This window comes from Aquarana catesbeiana, linkage group LG13, assembly GCF_042186555.1.
Source record: "Aquarana catesbeiana isolate 2022-GZ linkage group LG13, ASM4218655v1, whole genome shotgun sequence".
NCBI lineage: Eukaryota > Metazoa > Chordata > Amphibia > Anura > Ranidae > Aquarana > Aquarana catesbeiana.
The window spans coordinates 29624576-29651874 of record NC_133336.1 but is presented as its reverse complement, the minus strand read 5'-3'; the positions used below and the strand labels follow the sequence as shown (position 1 = coordinate 29651874).

The window sequence follows — 27299 nt, the reverse complement described above, 5'->3', positions numbered from 1 at the left end:
ACAAATTGCTAAAAATGTTCTTCAGCAAGGAACATACATTCCACATCAATAATTATGCTACTGAAGTTGGTGTGAGCTATAAATTGCCTCAAGTATCATTCCTGTTTCTTCTTGCTGGAGTTGGCCATTTTGTTTAGAGCCCCTGAGCAGCAGTAAATCTATAGGCTGTCAGCAGATTGGCCTCTACAAATTCGATATAGTGCCTAAAAATGGAGAGCAACTGAGCATGTGCAGGGGAGGGAGAGACAGTGTATTACTGGATTATAAACCGTAGACACCTATTTTTAATGTTTTTATATAGTTATGCTTGCAAAAGGGGCCAGCCTGAAGTGATCCAACATGAGTGGAACTTTCCTGACTAAAGTTCCACTTTAAGGTCGCTGCAAAAGACATTGCAGCACTCTTTACGCCTTGAGGGAGAAAAGAGATCATCCAATGCAAAGGCATCTTTCCAGTAAAGCCCTAGTACGCAGGTGCTGAATGCCAGACGGGGACATTGACTGGTTCAATAAAAACCACCCGAACTTCGACATGTGTATATGGCAGCCGGATTCTGTCGGACGAGCATGCTGGGATAAACCAGCAGCCAAACGACTCCCGAACAGTGGGGGGCTCAGCTGGGGAGATTACTATACTAACATCGGATTGTTAGTACAGCGGCTCTAACTTTTTTTTTTCTTTTTTTTTGTTCAACCCAGCAGGTTGTGAGCTGTGAAAATTTTGGAATAGACTCCTGCAAGAACTAGTCCTGGCTAGCTCGGTAGATTGATTTTAAAAGTAGTTGGATGCATTCCTAAAATGCACAAAATATAACTGGATATTACTATTTTTAGGTAATAACAGAGATTGTCGATCCAGGGAATATCCAGTTGCCTTTGGGGATCAGGAAGGATTTTTCTTTTGCTACTACTGGATCAAATTGGGCCATTTGCCTTCCTCTGAGGGTATGAGATTTTGTATATGAAAGTTGTCTTTTGTATTTATTCTTTCTGTTGGCTGAACTAGATAAACTTTTGTCCATACATCATTTTTTTTTTTCCCCCCAACCTAACTATTAGACAGATGCACTGACAAAAAATGTGTTCGTTTTAATTTCATTAGTTTTTTCTTTTTTCAGAAATTCGAAAATCTGAAAAAAAAAAAAGTAAATCAGTAAAATTTGAAATAACTAACTAATAACTATTAAATTATAGGTATTGGAATTTCCTTTCAAACTTGGCTGTTTGTGAACGTAACAAATACAAATTTATCTAAATTTACGAATTATCCGAAATAACGAATGCCGCATCTAAACAAATCGAATGGAACAAATTAATAAATAATAATAATAAAAAGGTTTTATTATTATTTTTGTTATCTATTATTATTAGATCGTTACGTTCCATTCTTTTAGATAAGGCATTCGTTACTTCAGATAAATTCGTACTTGTTATGTTCACTAACAGCCATATTTAAAAGGAAATTCCAATACCTATAATATAATAGTTTATTATTAGCTGCTATTTCAGATTTTCGAATTTTCAGATTTTCATTCTTAATTTTGGATTTTCAAATTTCAGAATTTTCAAATTTTCCGAATTCCCGGAATTAACGAATTTGTCAAAATTCGTTAAAGGAATTCGGAACTAAACGAATTGCACATGTCTACTAACTATGTAATTGTATAGCTCACATAGCTGCCAATAAGGACTAGTTGTCAATTTTATTTATTTTTTCTAACCATAAGAACCATTTTCATTTCACTAGCTTATCAGTGTCTTCCTTTTGGTGATAAACTTTGAGGCTGAACTGAAAGTAGAAAATCTAAGGTTGCATCTCTCCTTCCTGGTGGAACCAGCTTGAAGGAAATGTTTAGTAGGGTGCTGCGGAGCTCATACTGCCTTAGCAGATGGTAGAAGTTGTTCTGAGGTCTGATAGAGTTTTGCCATCACATGAAACTTCCATCCTGATCCCCCACAATAGGTTTCTCAATACTGGTCAGGCACGTCCTTTACGGGAGATGGCTCAGGGATCCAGAGCTGTATTCATCGGGGCCAATTCTTCACCAGCCGCTAAAATGACGGTAAAGCGCCGCTAAAACTAGCAGCGTTTTAATGTCAACGCCTGCCCGCTCCAGTGTGAAAGCAGCCTTAAGTAATAAGTGATACAGATAATTTCTTACATTTAAACAGGTAATCAAAACTTTTGGACGAAAAAAAATGTGCTAACTTTACTGCTTAGGGTTTTTTTTTTTTTAATTCATTAGTGTATTTTTTCCAAGAAAAATTGCGTTTGAAAGACCGCTGCGCAAATACCGTGTGACATCAAATATTGCAGCAACCGCTATTTTTTTTTTTTTTCCTAGGGTCTCTGATAAAAAAAAATATATATATATATATATATATATATAATTTTTGGGGGTTCTAAGTGATTTTCTAGCAGAAAATACAGGATTTTTACTTGTAAGCAAATGTCAGAAGAGATTTAGTCTTTAAATGGTTAAACTGAGAACTCCTCCACACAGAGTTCAGGTCATTGACAAGTGGAAACATTGTATCTTTTTAGTTTCTTTTATCAGACTTGGCAGGCTGCCCAGAGAGGAGTCCCTCCACAGAAGACTTCAGACAACTTGCATTGACTTCTATTACAGAAGTCATTTGCAAGTCGCGCTGAAGTTACAATCGGACTTTTTTATCAGCACAATCGGCCGATGCCGATTAATTGAAAAACGCCAAATATCGGCCGATATATCTGTCGACCTCTAGAATAAACACTATCAGGCTGATTCTTCTCATTGCTCTGAGTGCATTGTGGTGGTGCCATCAGCACATTGTGGATGCACTTGTGGTTTAATCATTGCACTAAGAAGCACTTTCAGTGGTACTTCTCTTGGAAACATCCTTGTTTGGACACCTGATTACCTGAACTTTTGATTCTGCGTTTATATTTTATGCATTTTGGTGCTTTTAATTTCAATTTCAGTATTTACATTTATGCACTTCATGTATTCCTTGCACTGCTGCATTTTCATATGCACTTTGCGTATTATTTTGTGTACATGTGTGTGGTAATGTATAGTGCCTTGAAAAAGTATTCACACCCATTGAAATTTTCCACATTTTGTGATGCTACAACCAAAAACCTGAATGTATTTTATGTGATAGACCAAAGTGAAAGAAAAATGATAAATGGTTTTCTAAAAATTGTTTACAAATAAATATGTGAAAAGTGTGGGGGGCATTTGTATGGCGCCCCCCTGAGTCAATATTTTGTAGAACCACCTTTCTCTGCAATTACAGCTGCAAGTCTTTTTGGGGATGTCTCTACCAGCTTTGCACATCTAGAGAGGGACATTTTTGCCCATTCTTTGCAAAATATCTCAAGCTCTGTCAGATTGGATGGAGAGCGTCTGTGAACAGCAATTTTCAAGTCTTGCCACAGATTGTCAATGTCAGAAACCATGAAATCAGACCGAGACAGAAGTACAGTTAAATCACACTTGTTTAATAATAAAAGTAAATGGAACAAAACGTAGTCAAAACATAGCCAGCATTCAGGACCCGGAACGGATAGTCAGACAAGCCAAACGTCAGGGAGCCGGAGATAAGCGTAGTAAAACAGCCAGCAGGATCTGGAGCCAGAAGGTCTCCAGGTCTTTTAACAGGAATGCAGGAGAGTGTTTCTGTGATGGCGAAGGCAGGAATCCTCTGGGCTGGGCGGCTTTAAGGCCCCTTTCAGACGAGGCGGACCGTTGATCTCCGCTGAGCCGGCGGATGACGGGTCCCTCTCTGCTCACTGAGCGGGGAAGGGCTTGTCAGGCGCCGCTGCCGCCTATGGAGGGATCGGACGAAAATGGACAGTGTGTCCGTTTTCGTCAGATCTCATCCGATCCGCCAGCGACGGACCTGGACGTAGGGCCATCCGTCTGCTTTTAGCGGATATCCGACCCCGTCCTGTCAGGGGACGTGTCTCCGCTGACATCCGACGCTCCATAGGCTAACATGGATCGCCCGTTCAGGTCCGTCATCAAAACTGACAGGCGGACCTGAACGGTCCGATCGTGTGAAAGTAAGTAGGCAAGACTGACGAGCAGGATATCATAAACAGCTGAGTAACTGTGGAGAGAAAGCAGCTGGCACAAAACATCATCTTTAAAACATGGTGGAGCTTGAAGTGTGACGACATGGGCCTGCATGGCTTTCAGTGGTACTGGGTCATTGGTGTTTGATGTGACAGAAGCAGCCGGATTAATTCTGCAGTGTTTAGAGATATACTGTCAGCCCAGATTCAGGTAAATGCAGCAAAGTTGATTGGACGGCGCTTCACAGTTCAGATACAAAACGCACTGAAAAAGCAACCCAGGAGCTTTTGAAGGAAAAGAAGTGGAATATTCTGCAATGGCCGAGTCAATCACCTGATCTCAACCCAATTGAGCATTTCACTTGCTGAAGGCAAAACTAAAGGCAGAAAGACCCACAAACAAAGAACCGAAGACAGCTGCAGTTAGAGCCTGGCAAAGTATCAGGAGGAAACCCAGTCTTTGGTAATGTCCATGGGTTCCAGACTTCAGGCAGTCGTTGCCAGTAAAGGATTCTCAACAAAATATTAAAAATGAACATTTTATTTATGGTTATTTATTTGTCCAATTACATTTGAGCCCCTGAAAATGGGGGGGGGGGCTGTATAAAAATGGTTGCAGTTCCTAAAATTTGTACTTGATATTTATGTTCAACCCCTTGAATTAAAGCTGAAAGTCTGCACTTCAAATTCATTTGGATTACATAGTAGGTGAGGTTGAAAAAAGACAAGTCCAACCTATGTGTGTGATTATATGTCAGTATTACATTGTATATCCCTGTATGTTGTGCTCCTTCAGGATTGTTTCGTTTTAAATTTTATTCTGGTGGCATACAGAGCCAAAAGTGTGAAAATTGTGCCCGTGTCCAAATATATATGGACCTAACTGTATATATTAGTGATGCACCGAATTTTTGGCCGCCGAAACATATCGGCCGAAAATGGCCTTTTTGGCAAAATGCCGAAAAGGAAATCTCGCCGAAAATGGGGGCGGGGCCCCGTCCCTGGTGCTGCCCATTACGGGAATGTCCTTCTGGCGCGGCGCAGTCCTCTCCTCTCTTCTCTTTCTCTCCCTCCCTCCTCGCCGCGATCTCCGTTGTGTCATGGAGCTTAACTACAGAGACCGCAGTAACAATGTCCCGCCTCCTGTGACAGACGGCACACTGATCCAATGGTGGGACATTTGAATCAGTGTGACGTGATTACAGGAGGCGGGACATCCTTACTGCGACCCGGGCAATTCAAATGCAGCTCCGTGACACACGGAGATCACCGCTCTGATTCGGGCACTGGCAGGCTGCATGACGGGCACAGGTGAGGCTGCATCTTATGGGCACATGTGGGCTGCATCTGAGGGGCAAACGCGGGCTGCATGACGGGCACTGTTGAGGCTGAACCCTCTCCTGTACTATGTCTGCAGTCTCTGACCATCTCCTCTGCCGTGTCCGCAGTCTCTGACCATCTCCTGTAATGTGTCTGCAGTCTCTGACAATCTACTCTCTTATGTCCGCAGTCTCTGACCATCTCCTGTACCACGTCCCAAGTCTCTGACCATCTCCTGTACCACGTCCCAAGTCTCTGACCATCTCCTGTACCACGTCCCCAGTCTCTGATCATCTTCTGTATGAAAATATTTTTAAAAACAGTCACTTTCGGGATCGCTTTCGCGATCAAGGAAGATTTATTTTCGGCATCGGTTTCGGTACCAAAAAACCCATTCGGTTCATCACTAGTATATATTATAGTTCAGTTTCAGTTATCAGTTTAGGTTGATATATATCCTTCTACATATTTTTGGTAAAACAAATTGCAATAGGCGTATATTGATTGGTTTGCGCAAAAGTTATTGCGTCTACAATCTATGGGATAGATTTAGGGAATTTTATTTTATTTTTTACTAGTAATGGCAGCGATCTGCAAATTTTTTTTTTTTTATTTTTATTTTTTGTGGGGCTGCGACATTGCGGTGGGCAAATCTGACCCCAAATGACACTTTTTGGGGACCAATGACATTATTACATTGATCAGTGCTATAAAAATGCTCTGATCAATGTTAAAATTACACTGGCAGGGAAGGGGTTAAGTGTGTTCCCTAGGTGTGTTCTAACTGTAGGGGGGGGGGGGGGGGTGGGCTCACTGGGACATGACAGAGATCACTGTTACCGATCACTGGGAACAGTAGGGATCTGTCATGTCTCCTGTCAGAACGGGGATCCGCTTGTTTACACTGGCAGATCCCCGTTCTGCCTGTGTACTAGGTGATCGCAGGTCGCCTGCGGACATCGAGTCCGCCCGACCCATAGGCACGCTCTCTGAGCGAGATCCGCCATACAGGTGCGGCGATTTGCACTGCCAATCTGCCGCAGTATAAGTATGTGAGCTGGTCAGCAAGTGGTTAAGGCAAGAAGGCGAAGCCCACGTATTGAAAAATGCACTGCTAATGCAGCATAAAATGCATGCAAAGCGCACATCAAGCACCCTTCAAATGCATGTAAACATGCAGTCAAAATGTGCAGTTCCTGGTGTGAATGGGCCCTTGGTTGCCCGTTAGGCTACCTACCTGATAGGATATTACTTTCTCTTCAAGAGAGCAAATACAGGATAATGCTGGTCTCCTATTTTGTTCAAAGAAGTGTGGTGGTGTGTTTTTTGTGTTTTTTGTTTTTTTCCCTTTTTTCTTTTGCATGGAATTTCTTATGGGATTTTTCAGCAATGACAGCATTGCTTTAATTATATATGATAATAGGGTAATTTTTTGGGTGATGACTTCACTGGGTTTTCTTTTGGGAAGTACTACAGAAAAATTCACTGCGGTGACTGGAAAGATTTGGGTTTAGAATCTTAACTGCAAAATATTCTCTTGAATAGTCATATCTGGTGGTAATTTTTTTTTTTTTTTTTTTTTGTTCTTTTTTAAAAAGGGAATTGAAACCCCCTAATCTGAAATAAGGCTATATGTCAGTGAGCAGCATATTCAAATTTTATTGCTTGAAAAGGGAAAATTTTTCTTTTCTTTCTTTTAGTTTTAGACTGTTGACAAGTTCGACCCTCAAGCTGACTTGTATTGCTCCTCCTTTTTTATTTATTTATTTTTTTCATTTTTAGGAAGTAGAGCTATGGGGTGCCATAAAAACTATTCAGTATGTTTTGTTTGATGGTTGTTGATCTGATTATTTCTTTGGGGATATGCTATGCAGTCAGCTCAGATGAAAATCATTCTTGGTGGCGTTCTTGTTTTTTTTACATTTTTTTTGTTTGTTTTTTTCTTTTCTCCCAGGGACAGCTTGGAATGATGTAATAGAGCACTGCTGTGTAGCAGATCGGGAGACATGGCCAATTTACCTGGAGGTATAACCTTTAAGGAGTTCTGTCCCTTGTACTCCATTCTCAAAGCCATCCCTGCTAAAGTTCAGAAAGGCTTCCGTTCCCTTCTCGTCTACCTCACAGCACTGGACGTCAATGGCGACTACATTGCAATCGGCAGCAGCATCGGAATGTTGTATCTCTACTGCCGACACACAAACCAGATGAAAAAGTATAATTTGGAGGTAAGGTGTGTGTGTGTGTGTGTGTGTGTGTGTGTTTTGCTGATTTCCAATTTTAGTTTCAGGTTAAAGTAGAAGTTCCACTTAAAACTAACTGTACTCACAGCAACTTTCTAAGACTAACCTATCTAGCCCTGTAAAGAAGAAATCGCTATACATTTTTTCAGGGCCAATACCGATTATCGCCTGCCTTTCAGGCTGATAGCCGATAACGGGTGCCGATATTCCTCTGTCCACCCTTCACATCACCTACCCCCCACCCCCCCCAATTGTACTGTCCCCTGTCCGTCGTCGTCCCCCAGAACTCACCTACTTCACATAGGTGTACAGCAGAGCAGAGATCGACTGGTATCACAGTACTGGATGTAGGCGGAAGTGGGAGCTGCCGGACTTAACTTTTCAAATGACCAGGCTGGTGATTGGTTGCTAGGATCGCCCGGCAACCAATCACCTAATGTTTAATGTGGAAAGTTAACTCCAGCAGCTCCCGCCCCCCCCCCCCATCCATCCAGCCAGCCCTGTGATACCGGCCACTGTCCAGTGAAGAGGAGAGCGGCAAAGGCTTAGGGGAAGGACTGGCAATACAGGGCTGCCTGTGATCTATAATGTTGGCCGCCCGTTCTAACTAGTGACGGGTGCACTCGGCACACACCGCTGCCTAATATCGGTAAGTTTCTGACCGATACCGATTATTTGAAAAGTTGTAAATATCGGTCCTAATTGGCCGCACTGATAATCGATCCACCCCCCCACTATACATAACTTTTTTTCCGCTGGATACAGGACCAGATCGGATTCAGAAAAGGTATGTATAGCGATTTTTGCTTTACAGGGTTAAATAGATTAGTCTTAGAATGTGACTGTGAGTAGATTTAGAGATAAAATATATATAAAACACAAAGCGCTGTGATGCTAAATAGCTGATAATAACACATAAAACCAAGTGAGGCTGCTATCAAAAGAGTGTTTTCAGAGTCACTTAAAAAGAATAAATAATGATATTTGAAGCGCTTCACAATGTGCATGAAAATGAATATATAAGAATAAATATAAATAGTCAAATCCAGCGGTGAGTAAAAATTCCTATAAAATCCAGCAATCAAAATAGTGTAAAATTATAAAAAATTAGTGACACCAAATGTGTAAAAAATTCACATAAAAAATCCACATAAAAATAAATATATAGGGATGTATTCAGAAGGTTCAATTATACAGGTGTAGAATCCTGATTGGTATAGAGCTTTTGATCACTAGCAAAGCTGTTTAAAAACACTTGCTTAATTAAGGTGCTCATTGATAGTACCAATGTGTTTTTTGCTTCTATTCACAACCAATGTGAGAATCATAAACAGGCAGATAAGAGAAAAAAACAATCATTGTGCAATAGTTAGGATACCAAGGTACACAGGCAAACTTCAATCCACTCACGTGTGCCTTATAATGATAAGGCATATGCAGGTTTTACTATAGCAGTCAGCCGCCTTAGACAGGAGCAGATTCAGTGCAGTACACTGTGTGAAACTGCTGATCTGCACAGAGCTTCCTTGGCTCCTCCCACGCGTTACATCACAGTCACGTGACTTTTTCAAGGATCCTTGAAAAAGTCACGTGACTGTGATGTAACGCGTGGGAGGAGCCAAGGAAGCTCTGTGCAGATCAGCAGTTTCACACAGTGTACTGCACTGAATCTGCTCCTGTCTAAGGCGGCTGACTGCTATAGTAAAACCTGCATATGCCTTATCATTATAAGGCACACGTGAGTGGATTGAAGTTTGCCTGTGTACCTTGGTATCCTAACTATTGCACAATGATTGTTTTTTTCTCTTATCTGCCTGTTTATGATTCTCACATTGGTTGTGAATAGAAGCAAAAAACACATTGGTACTATCAATGAGCACCTTAATTAAGCAAGTGTTTTTAAACAGCTTTGCTAGTGATCAAAAGCTCTATACCAATCAGGATTCTACACCTGTATAATTGAACCTTCTGAATACATCCCTATATATTTATTTTTATGTGGATTTTTTATGTGAATTTTTTACACATTTGGTGTCACTAATTTTTTATAATTTTACACTATTTTGATTGCTGGATTTTATAGGAATTTTTACTCACCGCTGGATTTATTTGACTATTTATATTTATTCTTATATATTCATTTTCATGCACATTGTGAAGCGCTTCAAATATCATTATTTATAGATTTAGAGATAGTTAATTTAGTTTTTTAGGCTGAACTGCTGCTTAAAATAGATTGTTCGTGCCAAGCTGGGCCAAACAAACGATTTCCCTCACTGTGCGGCCGCTGGATGTGTTGTATAAACTGCATGTAGCTAAGGCTACATACAGCACAGATGTCAATAAATGGCTGAGCGCCGTGCAGGCCGACGCCATTTTATTCCAGGTGTGAGACAGGAAGTCTCCTCTCGCACCTGGTACACAGTGCAGTATGCTGTATCTTGCCTCGGCTACATACAGTTTATACCACACATCCAGCGGCAGCACACTTTAGTGAGGGAAATAGTTTGTTTGGGCCAGCTTGGCCCAAATTATCTATTTAAAACTGAAACTAACGGTGGAGATCAGCTTGAATATTTCAACCTGTTAAATGAATCCTGATATTTGGACCAGGAATGTCTGTCGATAGCCGTGTCCTCTCCCACCCCAGAGTGATCTTGCATCATTGCAAACTGCTGTTTACTGATCAGCCAGCAATTCAGCCTACCCCTTGGATGTCACCGCCCCACCTCTCTGCCTTACCCAATCAGAGAACGCTTTGCATTCATTCAAAAAAAAAAATGCAAAGCGTTCTCTGAGTGGCTCCCGTGCTGAGCGGTCGATCTCCTCCTGTGTTCAGAATGCATCAGCCACGGTACCTGGAAGCTAATAAAGATTCCTGGAATAGCCGTGTCTACTTCAGCGATTTCCAGCTTCCGGGGGGATCGTCCCAGGTTTGGTATATATACATAGTTATATTGGTCCAAGTTGAACCAATGGAAGTATGAAAAATGTACCATTACTGGAATTTTCTTTCTATTTTTATTATTAGAAATCTGCAGAAAAGTACAATAAGTGCAACATCCTTCACACAATCAACTTTGTCATACAGGGGTGGTGGCATGTAAGAATCAAAAATCAGAAACCATTTATTGCTTGGCTGAATAATATTGCGGTAGTCAACACAAAAAAGAAACCTTAAGCACACTCAAAACAACAGTGACGTTATCGACTATAAAATATTTTATGATAATTTCATTCCTACCATTCAATGTACTACAGACCATATGGAATTTTTCTTTAACCACTTCAATACCAGGCACTTAGACACCTTCCCGCCGAGGCAAATTTTCAGCTTTCAACGCTGTTGCGATTTGAATGACAATTGCGCGGTCATGCTACACTGTACTCAATTTTTTTTATCATTTTGTTCCCATAAATAGAGCTTTCTTTTGGTGGTATTTGATCACACCTGCGGTTTTTATTTTTTGCGCAACAAATTAAAAAAAGACCGAAAATTTTGAAAAAAAAACAAGTTTTTCTTTGTTTCTGTTAATTTTTGTAAATAAATACATTTTCTTCTTCAATGACGGGCACTGATGAGGTGGCACTGATGAGGTGGCACTGATGAGGTGGCACTGATAAGAGGCACTGATGGGCACTGATAGGTGGCACTGGTATGCAGCACCGATGGGCACTCATAGGTGGCACCGATGGGTACTTATGGGTGGCACCGATGGACACTGGGTGGCACCGATGCCCCTAAGGGTGGCATTGCTGGGCATCACTGCAATATAATGTTGCCAATCAGTGCCCATTTGGCACAGATTGGGCACTGACTGGGCACATGTGGATGGCCATGAGGTATTGACATCGTGATCAGCCGTGATCGGACACGACTGATCACGTGGTAAAGAGCCTCCGCCGGATGCCCGTATTTATAGATACGTGATGGCATAAATAAGCGGGTACATAGTAGATCTGGGTAAAAAAAAATCCAACTTTGACAAAACACGCTACGCATTTCGAGGATTCATCCTCCCATCAGGAGTGTTATGTCAATGATCTCTATAAATTTGAGTAATAAAAAATTATGTATTAATGGGAATTCCCTATTTAAGACGTCTGGGGAAAATCGGTGAGGCAATCACACAAGCAGGAAATGGAATACAGAACGCCCCCCAAATATGTCTTCTGTGTACAGAATGGCCCCAGGTCATCATATTACATGTTACAGAAAATTACAGAGCCGCAGATTGAAAATGAAAACAAATTTTTACTAACATTCAATTGCAATATAACTTGTATAGCAATTGTATATGAGCTATACAGTAATGTGTGTGTGTGTGTGTGTGTGTGTGTGTATATTATTAAAATATATACAGGGCTCAAAATTTCAAGATCTGAGCTACTAGCTGGGCCTCAAGGGTTACTCGCCATCAGTTGCCTCGCCCCTAATTCCGCCTATAGCCTCCCTGGCGGTTTTCCCGAGTGTGGCTCGGGGTTAAAATTCAGTACCATTAGCGGTAACCCCGAGCCACACTCGGGATCGCATTGCAGGATCCTGGGGCGGCGTTACTTACCTTGTCCCCGGGATCCTGCGATGTCACCCGCAGTGTCCGAGGGCTCCGTCCTCCTCCGAAGCCTCTCCGTGCCAGGCTCCGTTCCCTGCAAGCGACGCGACGCACGGGGGCGGAGCCTGGCGGCAAATTCAAAAAAATGTCAAAAGCATAACACATACAGTACTGTAATCTTACAGATTACAGTACTGTATGAAATGATTTCACATCCCTTTTGTCCCCAGTGCTTTGTCCCATGCCCTGCATGCAGTTTTACATGATATACACTGTTCTTTCTGCCTGGAAACTGGAGATTGTCCATAGCAACCAAAAAGTGTCCCTTTACGTCAAAAGTGGCTTTAGACCAGCTAGAAAACAGCGATAATAAATTAGAACACTTGCAGAATTGAGCGATAGTGAATTGTGGGGAAATTTATTTTATTACTATTTTTTTTTTTTTTTTAATTTATTTTTATTTATTATATTATAATTTATGTTTTTGTGTTTCAAACTTTATCATACCCGGGATATCTACTAGACTCTGGTTTGGACAGATTTAAGTGTGTTATTGTTAAGATTTACAGACCTACAATATAAAACGCCAAATTTCCATGCAAAATAATGGTACCGCTTTCAGCACCTAAAATCCGAAATAATCATACCGCCAGGGAGGTTAAGCACGCCCTCTCATGAAATGACACTTAAATGTTTTATGCAGAATTAAGTTACAAAAATAAATATTAACAACAACTTTACCAGTGCCCTTCAGCACAGCCTCGTCTGTGCCCACCATTGCCGCCTCGTCTGTGCCCACCATTGCCGCCTCGTCTGTGCCCACCATTGCCGCCTCGTCTGTGCCCACCATTGCCGCCTCGTCTGGGCAGAGGAAGAGAGAGGGTGGCCAGATCATGACTGGAGGAAGAGGAGAGCCGCGGGATAGCATACCGGAACAGCTTACATTACAATTGCCTCTGCTCGCCGTCACACACAGCCCCGCCTCCTCCTGACCCCATGCCTGTGATGGAACGCATCCCAGCATTGAACCGGCGCTCTGTCTATAACAGGCGCAGAGTCGGGTGGAGGCGGGGCTGTGTGTGACAGCGAGCAGAGTGGACGCAATTGTAATGCAAGCTGTTACAGCAGGCTGTCCGCGCACTGTGATCCCCACGGCTTTTCTCTTCCTCCATGCTCTCTTCCCCTGGGGCGATCGCTGGGAGAACGGCTCCAGATCAACCCCACCCTCCGGCGGTGCTCGCCCCCGCTCCCAGGCAGCCCAGCTCCTCGCCAGCCCTCATTTTCCATTTGCAAAATGCGAGTAGGCGAGTGGAACATTTTATTTATATTATATTATATTTATTTTATGTTATATGTGTGCGTAATTTATTTCCCCCGCAGAAGCTGTTACCCTCTAAAGACAATATCAGAATGGTATAGTGGCAAGATAATTACAATCTAGTTTGTGAGAAATGTGACATGAGCTACACAACCTTTTGGTATATTATAATATGCTTTCTAGTTTTTGAGCGTTTATCTCCTATCGGCCACAGCAGGTGTGCAGGCGCAGAAATTGCTTTGAGATCTCAAATCCAAATTGGGTAGATTGACGCCTTAAAATATGATTGCTCAGCCTAAAGTGTGTTTGGAAATATTTTATCCCCCCCCCCCCTTTTTATTTCCCTGGGAAATGTGGCTTCCCTATCTATTATTAAAATACAGCACTTAATTTTTTTTTCTCATTTTGCATAAGTGCTGAAATCCATTTTAGGTTTTGTGATGCTGATCAGCACTTGTGATTTCATTCTTTCATATCCTTGGCCAGCTGCTAATGGAACAATCATTGCGCCTAATGTGTAATTATTCATAAAATCTTTATGTGATAGATACACAGCTGGGAGGCACTGCAAGATTTAAAGCAAAACTTCCTCATAAATTTTGTTCTATTTTTAGTGAAATGTGTCAGCACTTCCTGATCCCCGGATCAGTTCTTTCCCATTCTTTGGGAGCCAGACTGAAATTTGCCACACACAGCTCACTCCACATATTATAATAAACAGGAGGGAAAAATTTGAACCCCCGGCAGATTTTGTAAGTTTGCCCACTTGTAAAGAAAAGAAGGGTCTATAATTGTTATCATAGGTGTATTTTACAGTCGTATGCAAAAGTTTAGGAACCCCTGACAATTTTCATGATTATTATTTATAAATATTTGGGTGTTTGGATCAGCAATTTAATTTTGATCTATCAAATAACTGAAGGACACGGTAATATTTCAGTAGTAAGGAAACCAAAAAAGTGGTGGCAAGATAAATACCAACCATCCACAATCCTAGCGCAATTTTTTTACTTTTATTTAATATTTCAGTAGTGAAATGAGGTTTATTGGATTAACAGAAAATGCGCAATATGCATCAAAACGAAATTAGACAGGTGCATAAATTTGGGCACCCTTGTCATTTTGTTGATTTGAATACCTATAACTACTTGGCACTGATTAATTGGAACACACAATTGGTTTGGTGAGCTCTTTAGGCCTTGAACTTCATAGACAGGTGCATCCAATCATGAGAAAAGGTATTTAATGTGGCCAATTACAAGTTGTTGTTCTCTTTGACTCTCCTCTGAAGAGTGGCAACATGGGGGGCCTCAAAACAACTCTCAAATGACCTGAAAACAAAGATTGTTCTACGTTATGGTTTAGGGGAAGGCTACAAAAAGTTATCGCAGAGATATAAGCTGTCAGTGTCCACTGTGAGGAACATAGTGAGGAAATGGAAGACCACAGGCACAGTTCTTGTTAAGGCCAGAAGTGGCAGGCCACATAAAATATTGGAGAGGCATAGGTGTGTGCAGCCTAATGCATTAGGGTGTGCACTCTTAAGATCAAACATACATGCATGTGTATGTACCTACATATATATGACCCCGGCACATTGATCTCCCTGCTAGCACAGTGAAAGAGAAAAGGATAAACATTTCTCTTATGGCAGAGCCGGTAAGAGGGAGATCTTTCCTATGTTCCTGTTGATACACAGAAAGATAACACTAATGCGCACGCCTATGTGGAGAGGCAAAGGCGAAGGATGGTGAGAACGGTCAAAAACAGCCCACGGATAACCTCCAAAGATTTACAACATCAACTTGCTGCAGATGGTGTCACTGTGCATTAGGGGTGCAACGGATCAAAAAACTCACGGTTCGGATCGTTTCTCGGATCAGGAGTCACGGTTCGGATCATTTTCGGATCAACAAAAAAAAAATCTCCCCCACTGTAATATCCACAATCTCCCTATTGGCGAGGTATATTGGCAGGGCATGGCAGAGTATTGGCAGGGCATGGCAGAGTATTGCAGCAGGGCATTGCTGACATCCGATCTCTCCCCTCCACTGTACAGATCAGTACACAGAGGGGATAGAGGAACCGGCGTCATGACATGACGCCGGTTTGTTACAAGTGATCGATCCGTCATTTGATGGAGCGATCACGTGCTAAACGGCCGCCAGGTGTACCAAGATGGCCGCCGCTCCGAAGCTAGGCCGAAGCCGCGGCCTTTCCTATGGCCGAGGCCACAGAGCGCTCCGCGGATCGCGGGTGTCCCGATCCGCGGAGGTTGATCCGTACGGGTCACGGATCGAAGACGATCCGTTGCACCCCTACTGTGAATCCTTCAACAATTCAGCGCACTTTGCACAGGGAGAAGCTGTATGGGAGAGTGATGCAAAAGAAGCCTTTTCTTCACACACGCCACAAACTGAGTCGCTTGAGGTCTCCAAACGCACATTTGGACAAGCCAACTTAATTTTGGAATAAGGTGCTGTGGACTGATGAAACCAAGATTGCTTTATTTGGTCATAACAAAGGGCATTATGCATGGCGGCAAAAGAACACAGCATTCCAAGAAAAACACTTGCTACCCACAGTAAAATTTGGTGGAGGTTGCATCATGCTGTGGGGCTGTGTGGCCAGTGCCAGTACTGGGAATCTGGTCAAAGTTGACGGTCGCATGGATTGCACTCATTATCAGCAGTTTCTTGAGAATAATGTTGAGGAATCGGTCACAAAGTTGAAGTTACGCAGGGGCTGAATATTTCAACAAGACAACGACCCAACGACTGCTCAAAATCTACTCGGGCATTTATGCAGAGGAACAAGTACAACGTTCTGTAATGGCCATCCCAGTTCCCAGACCTGAATATCATTGAACATCTGTGGGGTGATTTGACGCGTCCATGCTCGGCAACCATCAAACCTAACTGAACTGGAGATGTTTTGTAAGGAGGAATGGTCCAAAATACATTCATCCAGAATCCAGACACTCATTACAGGCTATAGGAAGCATCTAGAGGCTGTTATTTCTGCTATAGGAGGCTCTACTAAATATTGATGTGATTTTTCTGTTGGGGTGCCCAAATTTATGCACCTGTCTAATTTCGTTTTGATGCATATTACGCATTTTCTGTTAATCCAATAAACCTCATTTCACTACTGAAATATTACTGTGTCCTTCAGTTATTTGATAGATCAAAATTAAATTGCTGATCCAAACACACAAATATTTATAAATGACAATCATGGAAATTGTCAGGGGTTCCTGAACTTTTGCTTACGACTGTAGCTGATAGAGACAGAATATCAACCAAAAATCTAGAAAACGCACACGATACAAATGTTATAAATTGAGTCACAGTGAGTAAAATAAGTATTTGATCCCCTACCAACCAACAATAATTCTGGCTCTCAGACTGGCTACAGTATGTGGTACACAGATTAGTCCTGTCAATGTAAGAAGGTGCTTCTAACAACTCGTTATGTGTATAAAAGACACCTGTCCACAGAATCTTTCTTTCATTCAAACCTCACCATCATCGGCAAGACCAAAGAGCTGTCAAAGGACCTCAGGGACAAGATTGTAGACCTGCTCAAGGCTGGAATGGGCTACAAGACCATCAGCAAGAATCTTGGTGAGAAGGAGACAACTGTTGGAGAGATTTATTTGCAAATGGAAGAAATACAAAATAACCATCAATCACCCTCGGTCTGGAGCTCCATGCAAGATTTCGCCTCATGGGGTAAAGATGATCATGAGAAAAGTGAAGGATCAGCCCAGAACTACACGGGAGGAGATTGTGAATGATCGCAAGGCAGTTGGGACCACAGTCACCAAACAAACCATTGGTAATGTAATATGCTGCCATGGATTGAAATCCTGCAGCGCCCGGAAAGTCCCCCTCCTCCGAAGGCACATGTACAGGCCCGTCTAAAGTTTTGCCAATGAACATCTAAATGATTCAGAGAAGGATTGGGAGAAAGTGCTGTGGTCAGATGAGACCAAAATTGAGCTCTTTGGCATTCACGCGACTCGCCGTGTTTGGAGGAAGAAAAATGCTGACTATGACCCCAAGAACACCATCACTACAGTCAAGCATGGAGGTGGAAACATTATGCTTTGGGGCTGTTTCTCTGCTAAAGGTACAGGCTGACTTTGCCACATAGACGGGGCCATGTTTTGTAAAATCTTGAGAGAACCTTCTTCCCTCAGCCAGAACACTGAAGATCGGTTATGGATGGGTCTTTCAGCATGATAATGACCCAAAACATACTGCCAAGGCAGCAAAGGAGTGGCTCAAGAAGAAGCACAATAAGGTCATGGAGTGTCCAGACCTTAATCCTATAGAAAATTTATAGGGGGAGCTGAAAAGTTGAGTTGTCAAGAGACAGAGAGAAAGAAAGAGAAGTATGGGGTTTTTTTTTTTTTTTTCCCCATAACCTTGCTTAACTAGGTGGATGATGCATCTGTCCCCTGGCGTCTCTGCACTGAGAACCGAGCGATCGAACATCGCCGATAGCTCGGTTCACACAGCTTCCTGAGCAGAGAGCTGCTGACTGTCAATCAACAGCTCTCCGCTCTGACCCCCCGCGCGCTCACTGGGGCGCAGTGGAGGGGCGGGGTGCGGCCGTCTCATGCTCTCAGCGGCTCGCTGAGACTGGTATCAGTCTCGCTGCAAAACGAATTGCACTCCTGTGACCCATAGGAGAAGCCCAGTCAATTTAGAGAAGATCTTTAAAGAAGAGTGGACCAAAATCCCTCCAGAGATGTGTGCAAACCTGGTCACCAACTACAAGAAATGTCTTACCTCTGTCTTGCCAACAAGGGTTTCTCCACCAAGTACTAAGTCATGTTTTGCTTGGGGATCAAATACTTATTTTACTCACTGAACTGCAACTCAATTTATAATAATTGTATCATGTTTTTTCTGGATTTTTGGTTGATATTCTGTCTCTATCAGCTAAAATACACCTATAACAATTATAGACCCTTCATTTCTTTGCAAGTGGGCAAACTTACAAAATCTGTAAACAGCAGTGTAAAATTGTTTAATTTTGGCCCTGCATGGCCGGACCTTCGGGGAACCTGTAGGGGATCAAATAATCTTTCTTTTTCTCTTTTCTTTTTCTTTTCTTTTTCTTTTCTTTTTCTTTTCTTTTTCTTTTCTTTTTCTTTTCTTTTTCTTTTCTTTTTCTTTTCTTTTCTTTTCCAAAGTTCACATGTGAATTATGGTGCACTATAAGGCAGATGTATTGTGGTTCTCTGTATATTTCCATCAAGGTGCCAAAATAAATGGTGAGGAAATATAAAAATACTAAACTTTTTTATGATTTGCTGTATGGGTGGGGATATTCCCTAAACCTTGAGGAAGTGAAACATTTACATGGTAGGGAAATGCCTTGCAATGCAAATGGTTTGTAAACCATTCCATATACCCAGCAAAGTGACTGGCCTCAGGTGATACATAGCGATGAAACAAATCCTCCTACATAAACAGATACAACTTATCTGCAGCCGTCTCTTCTTTACATCCGTTCAAAGTACTGAAATTATAAAGCTTGTCTGAGTGTTTAGAAAAAAGGGGGCGGAGAGCTGGAGTTACACTCTGCAGCTCAGCGAGGTGAACTCTGAGAGCTGATTGGAGGGAAGAGACACACACCCTTTCACAGAGTACGGCTGAGACTGTCAACCAGGTCCCTTCTCTGTCACCGTTTTATTCTTGGTGTCAGGAAAACTTGTCAGAAGTGACTCATGATAGCAGAGGAAGGAAGCAGGAGACAGAAATGACACTTGTTGCTCTAGATTAAGACAAGTACACACTATAAACGGATAGACTTTGTTCCTTGTTAAGATGGCCCCCTGAGCTCCTGTGGGAGTTCAGCATCAAATCGCATACCTACATTCTCAGTCTGAAGTGATTTGTGCTGATAGCAGAGGAACAAGGCAGCAGACAGAAATCACACTTAGTGCTCTGGATTGAGACAAATACACAATAGAGGGATATGCTTTTTTTCACAAACCAAAAACACTATTTAATTCATTTTTATATTCAGAGCAAACTTCCCATCCGTTTCTGTGCTCCTTTTTTTTTTTTTTGAGAAATCACTTTGAAAAACACCACCTAGCATTTCTGGCTATGGCCATCTTTAGTAAGGGCAGATGATTCATGTAACCTTTACTTCCTGGTATCGATCTGCCCTTGACTCAAGCATGCATGCAGGAGGGTGTGCTTGGCTGAGAAAATCCCCTCCTCTCTCCTCCTGAAGACTCATGGAATGCATGACATTTGTCTAGGCAAGTAACTGAAAAAATGTAAAATATAAAGTTTAAAACAAGTAAATATGATATACTTTCCTATCTTTACTAATGCTAGCAGCATGAGTATTAAAAATGTTGATTGAGAGAGTCAAGTTCCACTTTAACCGCTTGCCGTCATATGATGTCCTGGTCTTTCAGTGGTGATATCTGATGCCTGCAGCTGCAGCTTCAGTTTTTTCCACCGGAGATTCCCTTCACCGTAAGAACAATCATAGCAGCTGTTCAGCTGAGGCCCCACATCTCTCCAGAAAGCGGACCAATCACGCACCCTTCCTATTACAAAGGATGTTTACATTTCTTGTAATAGAAATAAAAGTGATCAAAAACATTTTTTTTAAAGGGAAAGTGTAAAAAAAAAAATATATATTTTTTTAAAATAAACAATAAAAAATAAAGCGCCCCCGTCCCCGGGAGCTCGCTTGCAGAAGCGAACGCATACATAGGTCGCACCTGCATATGTAAACAACGTTCAAACCACACACATGAGGTATCGCCGCGAGCATTTAGAGTGAGAGCAACAATTCTAGCACTAGACCTCCTCTGTAACGCTAAACATGTAACCTGTAAAAAAATGTTTTAAAGCATCGCCTATGGAGATTTTTAAGTACTAAAGTTTGGCGCCATACCACAAGTGTGCGCAATTTTAAAGCGTGAAATGTGAGGTATCTATTTACTCGGCGTAACATCATCTTTCACATTTATACAAGAAAATTGGGCTAACTTTACTTTGTGTGTGTTTGTTTTTTTTTTGTTTTTTCTTCATGAAAGTGTTTTTTTTTCCCCAAAAAAATTACGTTTGAAAATTGCTGCGCAAATACCCTGTGACTAAAAAGAGTCTCTGCTAAAAAATATCTATCTATTTTTTATATATACATACATACATACATACATACATACATACATAGTGTTTGGGGGGTTCTGAGTAATTTTCTAGCAAAATAATGATGATTTTTACATATAGGAGAGGAGTGCTGATATTTGCCTGGTGTATACACTGGGTGCCCCTGAATATTCTGTATGTGCTTTGACTTAAGTTGCTGGTTGGAACTTTGGTGTGCTTCCCAGTATACCATCGTACAATGCACCTACTCCTGTGTTGGTTATTGCGTCATATACTGCAGTTGGATTCCAACAACACCTTCCCCTGTAAAATCATTTGTATGTTCAATAGGTACCTGTAAAGAAAAAAGTCAGATGAAATGACTTACACAGCCTTCCATCTGACTCACGCAGGTGAGTGTGCTGTGATGCTCTTTCCAACAAGATCCTGGGGAATACAGAGCAACCAAATCTCACATAGAAATGGATATCTTCTCATGAGATTTCACCTGCTCTGCATTCTCCAGGAATCTTCCTGAAAGGATGGGGATGTCATACACAGCGATGCAAAAGATGCAGGGAAGGCAAGTGTAAATGTACCTTTTGGACATAATACTGTACTGTCATGCAATTTTTTTTTTTTTTTTTGTCGTTTCTGCATTGTAGTGCAAGGTCTGTAAAGTTTACGTATTGAATTTTCCCAGGTTCAGAGTTCCTGATGCTGCTGATGCTTTGCTCTTATGTATCACTTGCATTGTACCCTGGATCAGCATGTTCTTCCCCCTGTCATTGCTCATATATTCATCTAGGTCTGGATATCTTTTTATTTCAGGGTAAAACAGAATCCATATCGGTCATTAAACTCCTCAGCTGCTTCGATGATCTGGTCGCAGTTGGCACAGTGTCTGGCAGGGTGGCAATTTTCCAGCTGGTGTCCCCTCTACCTGGCAGAAATAAGCAGGTCAGTGGTGCAGCATATAGTGTGTATAATTTTTTTTTTTTTTTTTTAAGGTGCACTGCAGCCTCAGAGCTGAAGGCACTGCTTCATTTTGGTATCATTGGGATGCAGTTGAATGTTAAACTCGTTGTAAACCCTTACATATATACCCAGTGAAGTGATTGGCCTCAGGTGATACGGAGATGAAACAAAATCTCCTAAATAAGTTGTACCTGTTTATCTACAACAGTCTTTCCCCCCTTCATCCATTCAAAGTGCAGAATTTGCACAGCATCTCTCGGCTTTAAAAAGCAGGGGGTGGAGAACTGAAGTTATATCAGTGAGGAGAGCTGATTGGAGGGAAGAGACACTACCCCCTTCACACAGCTCACAGGAAGAGAACTCAGGCTGTCAATCTTTTGGAGCTCCCTCCCCTGTCACCTTTTTTCTCTTGGTGTCAGAAAAATTTGTCAGAAGGGACTCGTGCTTATAGCAGAAGAACGAGACCGAGAGGAACTTTTGGTGTACAGATTGGTTAGCAAGCAATAGTTTGCAATAGTTCCAACGGGCAGGCTCTTTGGTCAATAGTGGGGTTCAAGGGGTGTGGCCCCTGCTTCCCCAGGAAGCATATACATATCAGAGCTTTAAAATCGATATAGTTAAAATGTATATATCTCTTATTGCTATCCTCCTCCCCCTTCGTCTTTTTTTTTTTTTTTTTTTTTTTTTTTTCTAATTCTCCCTTACCCCAGCACTTGCAGTTTACAAGTGATGGTGGTTGATTGCTCGGTTCTTAGCGTTAGAGCTAGTGGGGGATAGATGCTGCATCCACCTAGGTAAGTATGATATAAAAAAAAAGATTCTCATACTACTTCTCTTTTAGGCTGGAACATAGGCACAGATTAAAAGATAGTCGCTCCTTACTTGGTAAGTAATTTAAATACGCTGTTTAACCTCTTCCCTCCGATCTGGTGTATATATGCGACCTCTCGACTGGTGGGCTTTAACGCAGAGCAGCCGCATGTATGCGTCTATTTGTAAGCCGTTTACTGTGCTGAGAGCGCACTCTCAGGACAACTAGCCTGTAACGGGAAGCTCCTGATGCATACTTGCGATCGGGAGCTTTTCTATCACGTGAAAGCCAAACACAGCGGTCACATTATCAGAATGTCCACCTCTGGCTTATTAATTTTTTTTATTTTTTGTGAGGTCTGTTGGCTACCAAGCTCCTGGAAGTGTTGCACCTTTTGGCAATAGTATGTCACAACGCTGATTTACTGTTTTTTTTGCGTTGCAGTTACGGAGGTTTGATGTACTTGGCATTCACAAGAGCAGCATCACCGCCCTAGCCTGGAGCCCCAATGGGATGAAGTTGTTCTCTGGAGATAATCGAGGGAAGATCATTCAGTCTGATCTGGACTTTGACAAGGTGTGCTCTCATGCTTTTCAAGGAAACAGACACCATGGCTTCTTCCTTCTTCTTTCTTCTTCTTCCTTCTTCTTCTTCTTCTTCCTTCTTCTTCCTTCTTCTTCCTTCTTCTTCTTCCTTCTTCTTCTTCCTTCTTCTTCTTCCTTCTTCCTGCTTCTTCCTCATTCTTCCTGCTTCCTTCTTTTTCCTTCTTCTTCTTCCTCCTCCTTCTTTTTCCTTTCTTCCTTCCTTCTTCCTTCTTTTTCCTTCCTTCCTTCTTTTTTCCTTTTTTCCTTCCTTCCTTTCTTCCTTCCTTTCTAACTTTCTTCCTTCCTTTCTAACTTTCTTCCTTCCTTTCTAACTTTCTTCCTTCCTTTCTTCCTTTTTTTTTCCTTCCTTTCTTCCTTTTTTTTTTTTCCTTCCTTTCTTCCTTTTTTTTTTTTCCTTCCTTTCTTCCTTTTTTTTTTTTCCTTCCTTTCTTCCTTTTTTTTTTTTCCTTCCTTTCTTCCTTTTTTTTTTCCCTTCCTTCCTTCCTTCCTTCCTTCCTTCCTTCCTTCCTTCCTCCTTCTTTTTTTTTTTTTTTTTTTTTGATTCCTGTAAACATCTTCTTTTTCCAGGGCTCTTGTAACCCCAGCCTCATACTGGAGGAGCTGTGCTCAATAGTTCAACTAGATTACAGCCACAAAATCTTGCTCGTGTCCACCACTCAGAGATGTTTGCTCTTCAATACAGAGGAGAAGAGCGTTAAGCAAGTGGGAAACCAGCCTAGAAAATCGTAAGTAGTTCTCCCCATTCAGTAACCCAACTTTGTTTAGAATGTGGATTTTTTTTTTTTTTTCACAAGGAGCCTTCCTTCAATACTCTTTCCTTCATGATCTGTTGCACATCACTCGAAGAACTTTAAGGCACAACTTAAAAAAAAAATGTGATCTTTCTGTACTTGCCAAATTAATTGCAAGTCTCTCTAGTTGCTTTGTGATACTCTAAGGCAGGCCATACATGGTTTGAATCTTGGCTGGTTCAGCAGAAACCAACATAGATTCAAACCGTGTATGGGCAGGCCGAATGTACCTAGTTGATCAACTTGGGTACAACCAGTATGCCAGGTTTTTCCTGAAATTATCGCTAGTGGCTGCTGGCAACAATCACTGGCTTCCCCTGGTAGGAGTGATTCCCTCGTCAACACTGTGTTGATGGGGGAATTCGAGCCAATTTCTTTCGAAATTCACTCAGTGTATGGCCAGGCCTTACCTCTGCCACACTGCATGGCTGGGATTGTGACCCAAGACTGCTGCAGATCTGCAAGTTCTTGTATAACCTTTCTGGCTCCACCCTGCTTTAATGAACTGATTGAGCATCTCTCTGCTTATTTAATGTCTGGCGAGCAGCAGATGATATAGGAGACTGCAGGGCTTTGTCATCCTGGCTGTCCTGAATGACTGAGGTTTCTGAAACCTAAGACAAGCTGATACATTAAATATCATTTTACTGGTAAATTATAAAGAAGTATTAAACCTCAGCATTTTATCTAGTTTAACACCTTCAGCAGGAACCAGCCGAGATTTTTACCATGTATTGGCAAGCTGAATGTGCAACCAGCCTGCTGCCAGATTTTCAATGATCGTTAGAAGCTGTTCTAGCCATTAGCAAGAATCACTGAGTTCTCCTGGTGGGGAAGGCTTTTTTTTTTTACATGGTGATTGATTGATATATTTATTTATTTTAAGAAATGGCCGATATGGAGCCTGTTTCATACCTGGGCTCTGCAAACAAAGCGACCTAACATTATTTGCCGCAAGACCAGGGCTACGACTTTGGAAGGCTGATGTCCAAGGATCCGTCCAGTCTACCTTTATATTAAAGGACATTTTATCTCATGGACTGGAATCCTTTGAGCTGTATCCTCGGGCGGAGACGACGAACCAGGACAGCTATAAACTCTGTGAGAAGCACCTGGGCCTCGTGTCGTGTTTTCTGCATGAAGGATGGGCTCTGAGCTGGGACGAGTACAGCATCTACATCATCGACACTATCAATCAGGTATCAACTTAGTATGCTTAGAGATGAATGGAATGAACTGTGCGGATTGGGAGGCGAGTTAAACGGACCTAATTGCAGAACTGAAATTATCAACTAATATGCTGGTTTTGTTATTATTTAGTTTATTTAAAGTCTATGTGAACTCTAAAATCAAACTTCTCTTCCTTTCTCACCCTTGGTCTCTTAAATATGCCATTGAAAGTGTCTTGTTATAGCTGTCCAAAAAAAAAAAAATAATAATAAGCTGCTGATCCTGCCAGAAATCTAGTGTTGTCCTGCGCAGTGTTATTTCAGGCTGACTTGACATCCCTGCCCAGGGGACCTCTGTAAACTTAAAAAGCCCCCCCCCCCCCATGGTATTCAGATTAGGGGGAAAAAAAGCAGTGATCGACATTGGGCTACAAAAAAACTTTGATATAAGCGATCCTCATTCTTTTCATAATCCTCTTTTCAGGCTGTCATCGGAGGTCTGGAAAGTGCTGGCGATATTGTTTCTGTCTCATGTGTAAACAATGAAATCTTCCTCCTGAAAGGGGACCGAGAGATCATTAGAATATCTGACATGGCGGAGGGAGCAGTTTCTGGTATGTAGATGCATTTTATTTTACTCTCATTTCCGTAATATTTGGTTATGAAAACTCCACACATAATTTGAGCTTGTGTGTGTATATGTATGTATGTATGTGTATATGTATATATATATATATATATATATATATTTAGTGTGTGTGATTAATTTCACTTTATTTTAAAGCTGTAGTAAACCACTGCAGAAAGGAAAAGAAAAAACACCTGTAAGACAATTGCATACTAGCACATTAGAAAATTCTTACCTTAGAACGAAGCCCTTCCAGCGGAGGGCAGTCACCGATAAGAGGGTTGACTTCTCCCCCCGGGGCCTTTCTTCCAGGTTCGTGGGCTCCAGCGCTGTGAGTGGTCGGAGCCGAGATGATGTCACTTACACATGCATGCGGGAGCCCTCCATTCCGGCAAGAAGCTCCGGCACGGTATGCCAGACCTTCAGAGTTCATGCACCCCTGACGTCAGCAGCTGTATGCAGGGTGAATATCTCCTAAACTGTGCACGTTTAAGAGATATTCATTTTACCTACAAGTAAGCCTTATTATAGGTTTACCTGTAGGTAAAAATAACAAAGCGGGCTTTACTACCGCTTTTAAGAAAAAAATTAAATAAATTCATCTAAATTTATTGCTATCACAAGAGTGCTAACAAGCCCGCTATGCGGTAGCTATGGGCAGTGACAGATTTTCTAGAAGGACATCAGGGCTTCGTTAGACCCCCCCCAACCCCCCCCCCCCATGTCTTCATTTCCTCCAAAGCTGCTAATCAAGCTAGGGAATGAGTGCTCTAAAACTGGAAGTGAGCAAATACTTGTGGCTTCTGGGTTCATTTGCTACAGAGGAGATGGGGGAATGGATGTTCGTCCATCTCCTCTGTGAAGGGATCCAAGATATTTACCTTGGTCTTTTGCTTCCTGGAAGAACAGGGAGACTGGTACCACCTTGAAAGTGATCTCTTTTACTGGACAGCCGAACGCCGGCTTTAAAGAAGCTGTAGCCATGGTCTTGGTATGCCCACTTGCTGGCAGGCCGTATATATGCGTACGGTAATCAGCAAGTAGTTTAAAGAACTCAAAGCTAAAACAATACATATGATACCCAGAGGTAGTCAATTTTGTACTTGAGTATCTTTCACTGCAATATCTTCTAATCCTGCACTCCTGCAGAAAGTGCACTTGGCCATTAGCTTGAACTCTACTTCTGCGAGCACAGGCTTTTATGGATGCACCCCCCTGGAGTTCCCAGAGTTGTTCAGTAGGATTGAGGTCAGGGCTCTGTGTAGTTCCTTCTCGCCAAACATGTTTTTTTTATGGAGCTCGCTTTGTAGACTGGGGCACAGTCATGATGGATCAGATAATGGTCTGCCCTCAAATAGTTACCACAAGGGTAGAAGCATGCAATTGTTTAAAACGCACGCCAAACACAGGTCTGCATGCTGAATCTGGCCCTTCAGGCCTTGTCATGCGGCCCTTCCACACAGTTTTGCAGCTGGAACAAGGCAGAACTACATTCTGCCACCTCAGGCTCTCACCCTCCACTCCTGCTCCCTGCTGGCACTTGTAAACACAGATGCCTTTTGTGTGTACAAGGGACAGCTTTGCTCAACAGCTCCTACATGTAACAGATCGTTGCACACGAAAAAACAACAAAGAAAAATTCCCAGCTCGCTAACAAACCGAATTGTCCTGTCTAACCGTTCACATTAAAACCTAGG

At 42.0% G+C, this 27299-nt stretch overlaps 1 protein-coding gene across 2 annotated transcripts in view; it reads left to right on the top strand.

Annotated features, from left to right (window-relative positions):
* Positions 1 to 27299, top strand: part of TECPR2 (tectonin beta-propeller repeat containing 2) — a 110363-nt gene that overhangs the window by 12943 nt on the left and 70121 nt on the right. For both annotated transcript variants that reach the window (XM_073610554.1, XM_073610555.1), the window contains exons 2-7: positions 7334 to 7604; positions 21452 to 21580; positions 22854 to 22985; positions 23582 to 23739; positions 24692 to 25004; positions 25459 to 25588. In XM_073610554.1, coding sequence (XP_073466655.1) covers positions 7386 to 7604; positions 21452 to 21580; positions 22854 to 22985; positions 23582 to 23739; positions 24692 to 25004; positions 25459 to 25588 — 1081 coding nt within the window. In that variant the 5' untranslated portion in view covers positions 7334 to 7385. The remainder of the gene's footprint in view (positions 1 to 7333; positions 7605 to 21451; positions 21581 to 22853; positions 22986 to 23581; positions 23740 to 24691; positions 25005 to 25458; positions 25589 to 27299) is intronic.